General features: G+C 36.1%; 1 protein-coding gene across 1 annotated transcript in view; it reads left to right on the top strand.

The window, feature by feature from the left end:
• The window catches only part of LRRC49 (leucine rich repeat containing 49), a 40,490-nt gene extending 30,430 nt beyond the window's left edge, over window positions 1-10,060 (top strand). The window contains exons 12-16 of the mRNA XM_058811429.1: window positions 366-603; window positions 2,018-2,203; window positions 6,007-6,116; window positions 6,788-6,941; window positions 8,924-10,060. Coding sequence (XP_058667412.1) covers window positions 366-603; window positions 2,018-2,203; window positions 6,007-6,116; window positions 6,788-6,941; window positions 8,924-9,130 — 895 coding nt within the window. The 3' untranslated portion in view covers window positions 9,131-10,060. The remainder of the gene's footprint in view (window positions 1-365; window positions 604-2,017; window positions 2,204-6,006; window positions 6,117-6,787; window positions 6,942-8,923) is intronic.
• The last annotated feature ends 4,079 nt before the right edge of the window (window positions 10,061-14,139 follow it).

Raw genomic sequence — 14,139 nt, forward strand, 5'->3', positions numbered from 1 at the left:
GAAGCTTTGTTTAGATATCTAAAGCAATATGAAACATGCTAGGTTACCATTCTTCAGCTCAAATTTTAAAGCCAATTACTAAATATGAATGGACTCTTTATTTAATTTGACCCCACCACCAACTCAAATACACCCAGACCCTTTCTGCTGAAGAAGTAGAACAAATACAGTGTTACTTGATGGAAGAAGGGTTTTCCAGCCTTTACTGTATTTGAACCAGATGGGGTACTGAAAATGAATACTGAGCAATGCCATTGCATTTGACAGTCGAGTTTTGGTAAAAGAAAGGACTCTTATTTGGTAGAGTGATGATATTATTTCAAAATCATCTCATTTATATCACTGTATTTTTATTTCCTCTACAGATCTCTTGATACAATCCTGAGCAGTGCAGTACAAGGCTTGTCTGTTCTGGAGTCTCATTTAGTGGAGGTGGAGGGAGACACTCTTGGCTTGTATGGTGCTGGGGCACTGGAGTGCCTGGATCGAAACTGGAGTGTTCAAACAGCTGGCATTATTGCCACAGTCTCCTTTATGTTCATAGAATTTGATGAAATTGTTCAAGTGTTAGCAAAAGTGAAGACAAAATTCCCTAACTGTGTGGTGAGCATGCCTCATGTTTCAGCTCTGAACAGCTATGGAATATGGATTGTCTAATAGAACCTTACTATGGAATATGGATTGTCTAATAGAACCTTAATATGGAATAGGGATTGTCCAATAGAACCTTAATATGGAATATGGATTGTTCAATAGAACCTTACTATGGAATATGGATTGTCCAATAGAACCTTAATATGGAATAGGGATTGTCCAATAGAACCTTACTATGGAATATGGATTGTCCAATAGAACCTTACTTTGGCATAGCCCCCTCACTAAGTGCTTTCATGTCAATAGATACAGTTAAGAATTGCAAATTTCCTTCTGTTATAATGATAACCTTGATACTTTAAAATTAATAATTTAAATTTAGATTTATTTTCAGACTGATTTTTATTTCTTTTAATTCCTTTGACCTACCTAATTATTTTTAAGCTGCAAAACTTGTGTGTAAATACAGTATTGTTATGAAACCATGGTAGCAGAAAGACTTCATTTGTGTGTCAGTTCAAAGAGCAAATTGCTGATAGGATAAAAAGATGAAGATTAGAAGGAATAGCTGACTAAATCAACACAGTTAATGAAATTCCTCAGTTCTTGATGGAGAAAAGCAACATGAATGAGAAGTCTGTTCAGTTTGTCTCTGTTTTTTTCTTAGTCATTCAAATCAGTCATTTTGATGCAAATAGTAAAACAGAGATAACAAACATTATCTGAGCAAGCAACTTGTAGCTCAGATTGACTGGCTCTGGAGCTCCCTGCTGCTTCTCAAGATTTTGAGTATAACAAAACTTAATGGTTTAATTGAGACTGATCAATTTGTGGGGAGCTCAAGACAAATTTATGTCTTAATGAAACAATTGTTTCACTGTGGGTGAGGGACAATTTGTGGGCGATAGCAGAATCACAACTAAATTTTTACCTTCACCATCAACTTTTCCCACTAGCTCTTCCCGCATTAATGCTACTGTGTAGCACACACCATGCTCATAGGAACATTAGTGTAGGGCAGGGTATGCTTTAGGCCAGCACCCTGTGCCTGAAAAGGGAAGAATATTTTAAAAGCATGTATTGTACTTACTTTTATCTGTAGATATTGCAGGTGCTTTACTTGTAGAATTAACGTAGGTGTTGTTTAAGTAGTATCATTGCTTTATGTAACATTGAAAATATTCCTGCTTTAAGTAAAGATTTTACATTGCTTGGGGCTTGTAATGTTGACTCTTAGTATAAATAATACAGCACTAGGTTCATGCATTGATGTGTTTTGCTATAGAGACCTCAAATGAAATGAGCTCACTTGCTGCATCAGACACATGAGTGTTACAGTTTGAAAATGGAGTGGCACATAATAGAATCATTGTGTTCACTCTTTGTTTCCTTATTTAATTTATTGGGGTTTGACTTTCTTTAGCACCTGAAGTTTAAGGAGACAAATCTTGTGGCACTGCAGCAGTTCAATGCCTTGGCTGAGATGCATCGCATGGAACAGTTGACAGTTGATCCTCAGGGAAATCCAGTTGTCAACTTCACTTTGTGGAAATCCTATGTTCTCTTCAGACTGAACCATTTTAATCTGCAGAAGATAAATGGAGAGAAGGTAGGATGGTGGTACTTCTTATAATTGCTCTTGCAGGATAAATTAGTGTTGTTTTTAAAAAAGGAGATGAACTCCTAATGAAATGAGCACAACCCTGTCAGTGTCTTTTTGGTATTAGGGGGAAACAAGATTTAAGTAGACTTCACCATGTAATTTCTTGTGCAATTAATATTAAAATTAATAATATTTAGTAAAATTATGTGAAATTATTATTAAAGAACTGCTCGATTTAACTTGATTTTAAGGAGCACTTTTTGAGAAAATCACAGCACTGACATTGAATACTTAAGCAGAAATGTGTTTGACAGACTCCTTACTAGTTTACTATATATGATTATTTACAATTGCCAGTGTTACAAAATACCATAGAATCATATTTTCTGCTTTAGGCCTGTTACAGAAAAGTCTGTCAAGTAGATTTTTAAAAATTTTTTCTGCTTACTATGTACAAGATCTTTGGGGTGTATTTTTTGTTGTTGAGTGAGCATTTCATGTTTAAATAAATAGAAAGTTAGGACACTAATATTGCTGTTCTTTGTATACTTTGTATTCCCCTTTACATCAATTGAAATTAAATTTATTCAAGCATATAAACCCGCTATTTTATACTTGGGCTTTGATCATAAAGGGGGTGAAAATACTTACAATGCAACACAATGTTTGAATGGACATCCAATTTTAAATGCTAAATAAGTTTAAGAGATGTTATGGAAGTTAATTAGAGCAAAAATAACACACAGCTTTAGCGTTTAGATCTGGTATTTTAATTTGGTCACCATCATATGTTTTTAATTAGATATACTTGTTATCTGATCCAGCCAAAGCTGTATGTTGTGGTTTACTTGGTTTTAGTTGTATAAAACATAGATTAGTTGTTTTAGATTACTCAGAAGAGTAAGAGTGGGTAAAGAGCTTAAATGAATTAACTAGCAAAGAAAGGATGAAAACAGGGCTCACTCCAACAGCACAGTATCTTGAAAAGTAAGAAAATATAGTGATAGTAATCCCATGAAAAATGTAGAATAACTTCAAATTTAGTACTTTGCTGGAAAATGCTCTTCAAATTTGACTTAAAAAATAGAAAGTTTATTTCTTTTTTTACTACATCAGGTTTTCAAAATCTGCTAGTGATTCAGATGAAAAGCAAACAGATAATTCTTATGTTTGGTCTTCATGCAGAAAGAAAGTAACACAACTGTTTTGGTAGACTTTTTGTTACAATCTCAAGGTCAACAAATTCAGTCTCTGAGGGAAAACTTTGTATTTAATAGTTCTTTGGGATTAATTTAGTAAATGGAGCACATGTAGCCCAGCATGATTTTATGTAGGGCATATATCAGATCTTAAATATGTATGACAAGAACATTTTTGTCCTCAACAAACTTTTTCAGCCAGACCACACTACATGAAGATGTGCATACAGATTTTTTCCTAGTGTCATTAATCATTTGGAAAGTGCCTTAGCTAAGCAGAAGAAAGAGATGAGCTCTGATTGCTGTTTTTCATTACCCTACAGCAGAAGTCATGATATTCAGCTTTGCAGATGTGTATTACCTATTGGATTAACATGAGTAATAAAAAATTCTATTTCAATGTAAAGAACACAACCCTTGAAGTGATTCTCAGACCTTAGATCAGCCCTAAATAACAGTTCCAGATGACAGAAAGGGAAATGTGCATATTCTGCTATTCTGATCACCATTTGTGTGCAGTATTTGTGGAGACAATATTGTGTTGTCAGCTCTGAGCTACGCAGAGTTGCAAAGTAAAAGCAATATATACTAACTGAATTAACTAAATAAATTGCATCACTCTAGCGCTTTTAAACTGTAAAAAACTTCTTTAAAAAAACTGTTATTTTCTCCCCAGCCTTCCCCCACCATTCCAGTTAATATTCCAGGCTAGAAGCTGAGTGTTGGTCTCCCCCTAACAATAATTCTGTGCCCTTGTCCAATTGTTACATTTACTAACTGTGAAGAAGCAAATTGTCTTTATTGAGATACTACACGAAATTCTTCCCAGTGATAGTAATTTCAGATTAATTCTAAGCTCAGATTAATTTTAAGCTGTCCAGGTTTGAAGTTACCAAGCCCTCCAGAGTGCTGTCCAGCCCATGGTATGGGACAGAGTGTGACAGATGCACTCCTTTGCCTGAGCAGGGCTGCTGGCACAGTCAGTGCCTGCTCTGTGCACTTGGCAAGGAGCAGGCACAAAGCCTTACATTTATGTGATACCACCGTTATCATCTTTTTGTGATTAATGGAGCAAACAATGCACTGCACTAAGATAGAGAACATGAGTTTCTGTGAGCTGTAGACTGTATTCAGCATTGCTGTCTCTGTTGACCTGGTCCTTATGCTTCTCTTAACATAAATAAATACATTAAAATCACTTATTTCTCCAGCAGGCATTTCTGCCTGCACTGGCTTTGTTTCCCTAGCTGCCTTCTGTGCTCTTTGTTTTAGACCTTGCTTCTGTTGCAGACTGTTCAGCAAGGTCATCTACTCTTAGGCTACTATGTAAGAGTTACTTCATTTTTAAGTGAAAATTACCAACTCCACTGTAAAAATTGAATTGACTTTACATTTCTATTTTCCTGATCTGTATTTTGACTGAATTTACCCCTGCATTATGCTATTGCAGTATACTTTAGGCAGCGTAGATTGTATAGTCTCTAAACATTACACAAGAATACCATAAAATCTGTTAATGTGGATCAAAATTCCATTTTATGCACATTTCAATAACAGAGAATACAAAGTTTGTCTGGAAGTGCTTAATAAATATTGTGAGTATTGAAATGTATTTAATCATGGGTTACTCTCCCAAAGTATGTTATAGGATGAATGGAAATTAAATTTCAACCGAAGTTAAGAAGTCAATGAGTAAGTTTCATTGTCCAGTGTTATCCAGGTCAGATTTTGTGATCATAAAGATTGCTTGTGCATTCAGTACAAAGCCAGGAGCCCAGAAACTGTGCCAAAAAAACTTTTGGCAGTTGAAGTCAGTTCATAGTCTGGCCATTAGGGAGAAACACAGGCCGTGGTCTCCAGAGATTACAAGCCAAGACAAACAAAAAATAGTAACCACCACCACCAAAGAATGAATCTCTTCCACTTTCTTTACACTTTTCAATTTCGTATAAAATGAATCCTGAAAATTTTTCAACCACTGAAAGTTAGCCTAAAGAGCAGCTGGAACTTAATATTGAAACAACAGTATGGTAGACATTTAGAGAAATATAATGAGTGAACACTTATTTTCAGGAGCTGAAAAATACAGAGAAAACTTTTTCTGTCTAAAGCCTCTCTTTTATAAAACCTTTTCCATGATGCTGCCAAAATAAGGGAATCTGTAAGTTATCTTTTCACATGTGCATGCCCAGAATCTTTCTGTTTCTCCAGCATAGCTTAATCAGAAATTTTCCAGTAAACCTTTTTGTAAATGCATGCAGTATGGAGCAGAATTAATATGTCTGGCCTTCAGAAAATGAATGTAAGAAACCTTTTTAAAATTCCTCACTTCACAAGGACTTTCATGAAGCACAGGGCAACATTAAAATATCCAGAATGACAGGAAATAAAACAAGCACCAGTACCCCATCTGGTTTCTTCTAAAATATATTTAAAGTGCCAGTAGAAGAAAGTCTATGTTTTGAAGATGTGCCTGCAACAGATCTGTGTGCAGTGCTCTATATAACAAATTTCAGTTAATTCTCAATGTGCATATGTAATGAAATATGAATGTGCTCATTTTGAAATGTAATTTTTTTTCTTTTTTCTCCCCTTCCCACTCTCTCACAGGTTACTGAAAATGACATTGTAAAGGCAGAAAGGCTCTTTGGCATTCTGGCATATGTGGCATCCTCAGAGCTGCCTCATTACCGCATGCTTTCATTATTTGGAGAATCCAGGTAAAGTACAAGAACAGAACTGGAGTTTGTCCAGAAAGTGTTGTCTAACTCTTTTGCACACTGTTATAATAAATTCATTTTAAGTAAAAAGATGAAAATTTCACAAATACCATCTTCTAGAAGATAGGTCCTCTGCATAAGGCACAGATGTTACCATCTCCCTATGTAGCCAGAGGTTTTTTCCCAGACCTTGTCTGAAGTCTGCTGGGGAGATGAAAAGGAATGTGCACACAAATGAGCTGCATGTTCAATTCTGCATTTGTACTGGGATTGCTGAAGACTTGTGGACCTTCATGATGAGAACTGCTTATTTAGTGGGTATTTTATAGTGGGTAATTAATGGTTAACAGATTTAAGAGTTGTAGTGTAAAAGAGGCTGCCAACCCCCCCTATTTTTAGTCTTCTATAGAAAACTATGCAGAAATACTTAATAAAAGTTAAAGCTGCAAGACTTCCTATTTAGGAGATGCTATGTGATATCACAGTCAATTGTTTAGAGACAGTTTAATGAAGGGACATCTAGAGTCATACGTAATTGAATAACTTGAGGGTGCAAAGTACTTTAAAGCTCAAAAATGAATGTTCAAAAGGAGAACTCCCCCTTCACAACAGCTAGAAACATAAGCACTTAAAAGTTTTTGATAATTAGGATTGTAAATCTCATTTCACAGGAGGAAGCAATTCCATTATCTGCTGGAGGGAAAGGGAAAGAAATCTGGGGTTGGGAGTGAGGAAAATAGTGATAACAGAAGAAGTGGAGGGGAAAGCACAGCTCGAGCAACGTTGAATTACATGACAAAAGATTTTCATATGGAAAAGCTTGAGGTAAATATACCATTACAAAATATTTACATTTTATGTTAGGTAACCTTAGACTACTACTCTTTGAATTTATCTGTATGTCAAGTTTCAGTTGGGCTATTAAGAATGGTGATTTTAAAAGATCCCTTCTTAATGTATTTACATATCTGATCAAACATTTTATCTAACTGATCTTTTCCTCACAATACTGGAAAATGCTCAATTTCTGTCTTTGGTGAAGTGATTCTTGAACAGTGCCACGGTCTCAGAAATACATTCTAAACTACAAGCCAAATGGAGTGAACACAATTTTTTTAGGAAGAAAAATGTATATTGCACATGTTAGATTCTCCCTGAATGAATTGGTGAAGAACACCTTCAGACAACACATGAGATAGTGCAGGCTGTAGTAATTAAAAGCTGCTTCCTAGCTTTTAAGTGAGCTACAGGAAAATAAATATATAGGCAAAGTACTAGGTTTAATTATTAATAAAATTGCAAGCTGGCTTGTTTCAGACAAGGACATCAGTCACGCTTGTTTTAGTTTGTGTTTTTGATCTGCTCACTCTTTTGCTTGGGCAGAGGGAAATTGTTCCCAGGGAGAATATGATTTTTTCAGCTGCAATCTCCCTTCTGAGCACTCATCATGAGTTCTAACTGTAGGCACTCTGCTTCCCACATTTGTCCCATTGTTTGCTTTTTGATGGAAATATGTAAATCCTGTAGTGCAAGAAATTAAATCAAATTCAGTAATCACTGAATCTTTTATTCCGTTGTGGTTTTATTGTCTCAGATCCACTGCATAAAAAGGAGACAATGACTGCATGTGTGGAGAGTTTAAATTAAGAAAACATTTTAGTCTCAAAAATTGTGATAGCTCTTAAATTTTTGAATGACATGGGGTAAGACAGTGAAGTATTCCTATTGTTTTTTACCATGGAACCAGCCCTATAATAAAATAAAGTGAGTTTAGTATTTGTACAGTCCATTAAATAAATGTGTTGCTTTCTTTTCCCAGTGCAGCAATTCCCACCTTGTCCTTTGCTGTAGCATTATGCCTGTGGCAGCAGGTACTGCAGGGTGTCACAAGAATATGTCCTGGCAAAAGGAACCCTTCCAGATCCCCAGCAGCAGTGAACTAACATCACAAATGTGGCTGAGGAAGTGTATTGCTAGAGATGACAGGCTTGGTTCTTTGATTAATAATTTGGTGTTTTAGCTGACACTGCTGGAAAGCATTTTCTCACCTTTATTAGTCATTAAAAACTTTTGTTTTGGTGGCCTGAAGCATGATCTAACATTTTTAACAATGCTGCCATTGTGCCAAACTAGCTATATATTTAGCTTACTGTTGAAAGCTTAAGGCATTTTATAGGAACTTTGCAGAAGCAAGGATTAATACAGTTTGATGTACTAAAATTGAGAGCTAGTAGTTACACAAAACACAGTATCTTTTTATTATTTTTAAAAGTTCAGCTTACCTCAGTATGTAATGTAATACATATTAGGAAGCAGCACTTGCCAGGGTGACTGTGGAAAAGGATGAGTACTGGGATGTTTTTCTATGACCATGTTCTTGTTAGGGCAGGTAGAGAAATGTCTTCTTTTCAACTGTTGTACTGTAAGGATGAAATTCTGGGAAGGGAGAGAAGGAAAATTAGTTTAGTGCTTAATAATTTCTGTACATTTTCACTGCTATGCCAGAAAGCAACACAAACTGTAATGCTGTTAACAGGTATTTATATAATTACTTGAAAGTTAATTTCAGATAAATTAATTACTTAATATAGTAGGAAAATTATGAATACATTAAGGTATTGTGGCCACACTCATAAAAGTGAGTGGGCCATGCAACTTAAAACCAGGGGGAGAAAGTGCACAATAGCATCTGCCAGCTAATTGCTGTTGTTTCATTCACTCAATTTTTGAGAGGGTTTTTGTGGATTTGCTCTTGTTTAGCCTTTTTCCCTTTTTTTTTATACATTGTGTAATTTCCTCTCATGCAGGAAATCAAAGAAAGAAAAACATTTTGCCAGGCATATGTTGAGAACTTAGTGAAAGAAGCAGCTGACATCAATATGAAGAATGAATCCTTGCAGAAGCTCTGGCCTCAGCTGTTCATTGAGCTTGTCAGAGATGCAGTGCTGGAAATCCGCAATAAAAACTCCTACATGAAACTCTGCCTCCAGAGGATCACTGAGCAGAAACAGTAGAGTCTTGCAGGCTTTTGGTTCACTATTCTCTCATGTTTTACAAACTTAAACCAATAGAATATGAAATTATCATCACTAGGGCATCCTTCACTTCCTCCCCCCAAAGGGATGCCTTTAAATCTTACTTAACTCTTATTATTTTTGAAATGAAAGTTTACTTTGATACTGCTTTACCAATGCTTCCTTGGCTATCTAAAGTGATAGCAAAGAAATGACTTGGTGATTGTTCTACTAAAAGTTCTTGTTTATTGTTTTCTGCCACCCTTGATTCTGTAGTGCTACAGCATTGATTTTTAAGGAACAAATTTACAAAGTTTGCCTTATTTTTATTGAACACTTTTCAATTGTCACTTTTTTGACTGCTGCTGTTTAAAAACCCCAAGAATAGTAGCTAAATTTTTTATGACCAGAACCTAATAAATTATTTTACACCCTGAACTCAATGAAGACTTATTATTATTCTTTAATTTGTCAGATTATAGAATACTTTTGCACATGAGAGTGCTCAGAATGTTGACATTTAATCAGCCTAATTCTCAATTGGACAACTTGCCCAAACTCAATTTCAAATGCTTTTTGTTAATGTTACTAAGGTTGTGTAAATTGTTATAGGTAAAATATGATTCCAGGGTGTCCTCACTTGAGCTTTATTTTTGTTTTGTTAAAATATGTTAATATAATTTATTTTGTTTCTTGATTACTAACTTATTAACTTCTGAGGTTTGCCAAGATCAAACGAGCTAAAATGCATGCATTACATTTGGTAGGGAGACTGATAACTACTATTCAGTTGTAATTAATTTCTGTGACTCTGTGAAAATTTCATATTATCAATAAAAATAAATTATTCACTTTTACCTTTCACAGATACTATAAAGAAGTACTGTATGCAAAGAAAAGACTTAATGCTGCATGAAGAGATGAGACACAACTTGCCCCAAAATCAACTGAAGGGGTAGAAAAAACCTCATTCCATAGTACAGTAACTGCCACAATAAACAGCTTGCCAGCTTCTGTCCAGAAATTGAATCTAGGAAGCCTTAGCAAGTCCAGCTGACTGCCATGGATGGCATTCAGATGCAGGTAGATAGTTGTGCCATTTAAATTTAATTTTTTAGTTCCATTGTGTCTTAACTAAAACAATCCAAAACCTTTGTGCTTTTTTTACTTAATTAAAACTGTTCTTATTTTACTTGGGCTCATTTATAAAAAAGAAACTAAAGAAAATTTCCTGCAAAGATTTCTATGACTCAAAGGTAAGTTTATTTTTAAACTGTATCTAGAAGGTATTTTCTGTCAAAGCACAGATGCAGATACAGTTTAATAAGTTTTTATGCCCAGAAAATCATGGAAGGTTTGGGTAGGAATGGACTTTAAAGACCATCTAGTTCCAATGCTCTGCCAGAGGCAGGGACATTTTCCACTAGACCAGATTGCCCAAAGCCATGTCCAGCCTGGCCTTGAACACTTCCAGGGATGGGGCAGCCAGAGCTTCTCTGGGTAACCTGGGCTGGGACCTCACCACCCTCACTCAATTTCTTCCATATATCCAATCTAAATCTTCCCTCTTTCATTTCAAGCCATTCCCTCTTGTGCTGTCACCTCATGCCCTTGTTCCAATGCCCTCTCCAGCTCTCTTGGAGCCCTCATGGGCACTGGAAGGTGCTTTAAGGTCTCTTGTGCCTCTTGTCCAGGCTGAGCAGACCAAGCCCCCTGAGCCTTAAATGAGTACAGGAGTTAAATGGCCACAGGTGTTTTGTGGAGTTCAGCCTGCTTGCATTCAGGTCATGCTGGTGCATCTGTGTTGTGTGAGGGAATCCAGTTTCAGAGCATGTGACAGGTTAGCAGTGATGTGGGTACATCACTGATAAATGCCATTTTCCACTTGGTTCATATTATATTTGCAGGTAGTTGCTTTTCAGTCTGCAGAATGTAGTGGAGGTTGTCATTTAAATTCTAAGGGAGTGTTAGAATTCCTGGAGAAACTGAAGCTCCAGCAGTTGATAGAATTTAATAGAAACAATCACCTATCTGGGCTTTTTGAACTGCCTCATGGAATTTATAATAAGATTAGTTTATTTGGTGGGATTTTTGTTTCCTTTCCATTGGAAAATTGCACTCTCAAGTTTTATAGTGCGTTTTATTAAAGGAACAAATTAGGGCCCTGCAAAATGTAAGAAAAGGAGAGTTTACATTAGAGAAAGAGCCAGTGTAGAAATGATCATGCAATAGATTTTTGGATCTATCATTTTCTTTACATAATTTCTGTGCCAAGGGGGTGCATGAAGCAATTCCAGCTTCTGCAGGGGGACAGAAAGCTCAGCAGCTGTGTGGAAGTGCAGAGCTCTCCTGATGATGTAGCTGGAACAGATGGGCCCCTTTTGAATCAGATTCAGCAGCAGTAAAAGAGTGGAAAAAAATGTTTTAAGAAGGTTGTATTGGTCTAGAGGAACAGGAAGTCCTCCATGGGAAAATCAAGAGAAAAGGCAGACTTTCTGATACTGAGTCTTTAGAAGCATAATCCTGGTTTGAGGCTTTAAGGTAGGGTCTTGAAAAAATGAATCAGAGGGTGTTGATGGGGAGTTGTAGAAACATCTTAAAATGCTCTGTATTCTCAGTGGTCTGTGAATGCTGCCAGTTTGGACTTTTTTCACTACCAGCAGCTGTTTCATAACAGGATTGCTGAATGGCTGAAGTCAGGGTAGGTAGGCAGCTCTTATAAATGAAGGAAAGATTAATGTTGGGCTCATATGTTCATTTCACATAAGAGCAGTAGGAAAAAAAAAGGAACTTACATTTTCACTAATTCTTTTTAGGAAACAAGTGATAAATTAAAGTGATATTAGGCCTAAGAATACATAGAATTTACAGCAGATGGAGGATCTTAAAATTGTTAGCATGCTAGATGTTGTTTTTGTGGTTGCCCAAATAATATCTTAATTCATACAGACTCATGAAATACATTCCTGTAGTTGCTTAGTACCTAAAAATGTGAAGATCATATAAGCAGCAAATTTTTAGATGTTCTGAAACTTAAGTGCCACAAATAGGAACTTTGTATGGCTACAGATGCAAATTGATGAGTTAAAATAGCAATTAATATTGAAGCTAGGGAACCTTTTAATAAAACCTTCCAGTCTGAAAGCAGTTCTTTCTTTCTTCTTCAAAAGCCTTTAAATGCTGCATAAAACCAAATTTTGATGTTGTTAATATTTCACTGATATCCCATCCAAAGTAAACAGTGATCCTCTCCTGTAGCTGACTTCTGCACAAGACAGGAACTATTACTGTAAAATATCTGTATGATAACTAGAAATCACCTTGAGGGTTAAAAAGATACTGTTAAAATCCTTTGCAGTCTTGGGGTTCATTTTTGGATTATTTATGCAATTTGCTTCTTTCCTGAGACAAATTTCTTCTATGTCCAGCCAAAAGCAGATAATGACATAGGATATTTTGTTCAGATTCAGTTTAGGATATTTTGCTCAGTTTCAGTTTAGCTGTTTCACACATGAAGGCCCCATTATGTCATGCAGAGTCACTGTTTGTTACACAACTGAAATTTGATCTTCAGTAAGGAGACTGATGAGGAGCTGTATTTTGTACATTCCTTCTAATACAGAATCTGAAAAAGTAATGGAGCTGCATATTTGCTGCCACAGTGGAGCAGGGAGAACAAATACACTTGATGCAAACCAAAAGCTGATGCTGTCAGGTAGGAAGAAGAAGGTACTGGGAAAAGATTTTAACTGAGCACAGAAGTGACACTGCCACACTGCCTGGGACCAAGGGACACATCTGAATCCAGAAACAGCTGAAAAGTGTTTTCCATTATAGAAAAGTGAATTATCTTCTTCCACTGCTACAAATGTATTTTTATCATGTAAACTACATAAAATAATGGCAATAATAAAAAGGTTAACCGATTAAAACAGATCTACACATGAAGTTAGGCTACTGTAGAGACAGTAGTGACTCCACAATCTATGTATACATTCCATAATTTCAGGACAAGTGGATGCTTTTTTAACCAGAACTGTGGGCTGTAAAAGTGACAATGATGTTTCTGCTTTTTATCATAGCAACACATCAGGATGAATTGGGTTTTCTTAGCTGCTTTATTTAAAGAAGCTAAGGCAAATATTTGCTATTTCTTCTTATTATGTCATAGTCATAAATATGTGATTTAGATTGGGAGGTCAAAATCACAATAGCAGCTATTTGGTTTGATTGAGAAAGCAGACTGCTTGGATGTTTCTCTGTTTCCATATCACACAAACTCTGCTACATCTTGATGCCCCGTTCCAGTGAAATTATTTTTCTTTTTAAGTTGGAAGCATTAGATTTTGGAGGTTTGTTAAGTCTTGGTGTCTTGCTACATATGTATAGAACAAGGAGTGGGAAGGAGGAGACTGGCTATCACTTTGTTCTACTGTCTGATGAGGTGGCTTTTACTCCAAAGTGAATATAAATTGATTTATTTTTTGCATGTAAATAGGAGTTAGTGTGGGCTATGCCGACTTGAAACAATATTAGAGAAAGCTGAGAAGTATCTGCTTACACACATCACCTCAGAGCTGGATTTTCCTGAGCATGAGCTAAAAAATGGAATCTAAGGGACTGTTTATTCAACCAAAGTATTAACTTTGTTGGCAAGCTTTGCTAGGCTTCTGCTCTCGGGGGAAGAAGGAAAAGCTCATCTGGAGGAACTCTTGTCTCTGTTTGCTGTGGTGAAAACAGCATTTTTTTGCAGGCTGTGTGTTGAGCCTTATATGCCATATTTCTGTACAGGTGGAGTGGACAGACATTTCTGCTTATTGTATCAAACATAAGGAAATACTGGTGAAGAGCTGAGAAGTCTTAATGGGGGAAAAAGTGACTCTTCTCAAATTTAAATTGTGTGGTTTTGGTGGGGTTTTTTTTCAGTTGTGGATAGATGTGTTACAAGCAGAAACAAATTTGACTGATGTAAGTACACTGAGTGTATGAAAAAGTAGAAAACTGAAAGT

The sequence above is a fragment of the Ammospiza caudacuta genome, chromosome 10 (genome assembly GCF_027887145.1).
Source record: "Ammospiza caudacuta isolate bAmmCau1 chromosome 10, bAmmCau1.pri, whole genome shotgun sequence".
NCBI lineage: Eukaryota > Metazoa > Chordata > Aves > Passeriformes > Passerellidae > Ammospiza > Ammospiza caudacuta.